At 54.5% G+C, this 3,034-nt stretch overlaps 1 protein-coding gene across 1 annotated transcript; it reads left to right on the top strand.

The window, feature by feature from the left end:
• Nucleotides 1–855: 855 nt before the first annotated feature.
• NKX3-1 (NK3 homeobox 1) lies at nucleotides 856–2,814 on the top strand (the record flags this gene model as incomplete). Its single annotated transcript, XM_082842062.1, has 2 exons — nucleotides 856–1,162; nucleotides 2,396–2,814. 2 exons carry the CDS (start codon nucleotides 856–858, stop codon nucleotides 2,812–2,814), a joined length of 726 nt encoding a protein of 241 aa, XP_082698188.1.
• Between the last annotated feature and the right edge of the window lie 220 nt (nucleotides 2,815–3,034).

Here is a 3,034-nt window from a genome sequence, read left to right as displayed (position 1 = left end):
TTCACCAATTAATATTTTAACCCATTCAACTTTATCATATGGAATCTATCTATCCATCTATGTCATTGCTTCTGAACCAATTGAGGGTAAGTTACATACATCATTGGCCTTTGCCCCTACATACTTCAGTGTTTATTTCCGAAGAATATTCTTTTATACAATCACGATACTGTTACCAATTTCAGTTAATGTAACACTGATTCAATACTTTTAGCCATTGGTCCTATTCCATTTTCATCAATTGCCCCAAGTACAGAATCCAGCCTGGGGTCAGGTACTGCACTTACCTGTCATGTCTCTTTGACAGACTTAGGTTTAGTAGACCCAGCTTTGCTACCATTGTCTCCTTGTCAACAGGCACCCAGAATTCTCATCTGTAAGGTGGGATGCTGGTAATTGCCCCACCTATGTCTTTGTGAGTAAGGGCACTTTAACGATCTCTAAGAGCTAAATGGAGTATTTCTCTTCTGCATCATGATTTCCCAGAAGCAGCTAAACATATTGTGAGTTGGGGCAGAAGAGACCCGCTTTGGTTTTCTCTGCCAGCCAGGGAAAAAGACGTAGGGAGGAGGGAGGCGAGCCAGGATCCTGGAGAAGAAGGAACTTCGGAAGAAATCCTCTATGAAAGACACGACCCAGACTGTGCGAGGGACTCCCCTTTACCCTCACCTGGAGCGGCGGGCGGCCAATCAGCCGCGCGGTTCGGGCGAGCGGCCAATGGGAAGGCGGCGCGGCGCGCCCCTAAGGCTATAAGTTCCCGGGGCCGCGGAAAGTGAAAGTGGTGCCGGAGCGGCGAGCTCAGCCTGGTGGCGTCCGCAGGGGCCTGAGCCTGGGCGCCGGAGCCGAACCTCGGGGATGCTTCGGACTCCCGAGCCGCGGCCCGGGGAGGCGGGGGCAGCTAGCTGCAGCCCCCGGGCCGTGCCGCCCACCCAGTCCAAGCCGCTCACCTCCTTCCTCATCCAGGACATCCTGCGGGAAGGCGCTGATCGGCGCGCAGGTCACGCGGGCAGCCCGCAGCCCCCGCGCCAGCCTGACCGGAGGCGAGACCCTGAGCCGGAGCCCGAGGGAGGAAGAGGAGGCGCCGGGGCTCCGGAGGACCAGCCGAGAGCCCGGCCCCGCGCTGCGCGCGGGGAGGCAGAGCAGCCGGCGGAGACCGAGCCAGGTATGCCGGCGAGGTTGGGGAGGCCGGGCTGGGCCGGGGTGGGTCCTCTCGGAAGGGAGGGCCGGTCCGCTGGCCGAACGGGCGTGAGGGCGGGTGCTGGGTGGACCTCCGGATCTCCGGCTGCAGGGATGCGGGGCCCCGCGGCGACGGGCGAAGGGACCTCACGGCCTCCGCCACGGGCGCGCCTCGGAGATTAACCGTGACCCCAGCGTCAGGGCGGCGCAGGATTTAGACTGGGCTTGACTCGCCCGGCAAGGTGCTCTGCGCAGCGGGTTCTCCGCGCCCCGGGGTCAAAAGGCGAGCGCGCACGAAGCGCCCACCGTGGTCCAGTGTCCCAGAAGGAAACCCCAACATCGCTCCCAGCCACAGTGCGACCCTTGATCGGCGCCAGCCCCATATTACTTCTGGGCAGTTACGACAATTAACATATAACGTGTTATTGATAATAGCGTATTAATATTAATAAATCAGGGTTTGACCAACAAAGATGCCCTTCGCTTCCCAGTCCCACGGGCAATAAACAGTAAGTCTAGGAGCCCCTCTGGTCTTCAGGAGTTATAACGTCGGAACGCTTAGAGTAGACTTACTTTCTTTCCCATCAGTTTTTTTTTTTAACTGAAGTAAAATTGATACATAAGATTATATTAGTTTCAGGTGTACAACACAATAATTTGATATGTGTACACACTACAAAGTGATCACCACGATAAGTCTAGGTACCAGCCGTCACCATACAATACACACCCTTCTTATGAGGCATCCTAACGGCTGGTTGAGAAAAAAAAGGGGGGATTAAAGCCAGAGAATGAACTTTCCTACCACACAAGCCCTCTCTTGCCACCCGGATGTTAACATCGGGTGCCTTTGGGGCCCGCTTTACCGGGTATCTTATTTCTCAGAGTTTTTCCTGCCTCCCTGCTCCCGCTTCCCCTCAAGACATATGCAGAATCCCTATTTCATTCTACTGGATGATACGGCAGGAAGTTCTAGCACTAACTGCTCCTACTTTGGGGACTTGATGACTAGTAGAAAACTAACACGTAATCTACATAGGCACTCACTCTCCACTCAGAGAGTTCCTTAGTCCTGTGAAAAAAGTGCAATGTGTCTAAACCGACAGTGGGCTGTTTGTTCACTCACCAGAAGAGATAAGGGTGGATTGAATTCTGTACTCTTCCGTGCTAACATGTAACGTTTTCCTTCCCATCCCTGCTTCTCCCCTCTCATTTCCAGATAGGCACTTTGAGACTTATCTGTTGGACTGGGAAAACACTCGGGACGCCTTACCGAGCCTGCCCCCAGCCCCCAAGCAGCCACAGAAGCGCTCCCGGGTCGCCTTCTCGCACAATCAGGTCGTTGAGTTGGAGAGGAAGTTCAGTCACCAGAAGTATCTGTCAGCTCCCGAAAGGGCTCACCTGGCCAAGAACCTCAAGCTCACGGAGACCCAAGTGAAAATATGGTTCCAGAACAGACGCTATAAGACCAAGCGGAAGCAGCTCACCTCAGACCTGGGAGACCTGGAGAAGCATCCTTCCTTGCCAGCTCTGAAAGAGGAGGGCTTCTCGCGGGGCTCCCTCATCTCCATGCATAACACCTACCCTTACTACCCCTACCTTTACTGCTTGGCAGGCTGGAGCCCAGCTTTCTGGTAATGCCTCCGACAACCACGAGGGATCAAGAACTGCCTTCCCCAGGTGGCCCCCCTGGAAGTCAAAAAGGCCCGGGGTCAGGGAGCAGCAAGAGGTACGAGACCAAAACTGTTGGAGGTTTGCATGGAAATCCCAGATTCTTCACTAGTGGGCCAACGAAAGATCTGGGACACGGAATGATTTAGTATCCAAATACTTCCCCCAACACAGAACGTAGGTCATT

Source organism: Leucopleurus acutus (genome assembly GCF_964270905.1).
Source record: "Leucopleurus acutus genome assembly, chromosome: 7".
NCBI classification, from domain to species: Eukaryota; Metazoa; Chordata; class Mammalia; order Artiodactyla; family Delphinidae; genus Leucopleurus; species Leucopleurus acutus.
This window is presented reverse-complemented; position numbering and strand designations above follow the sequence as displayed.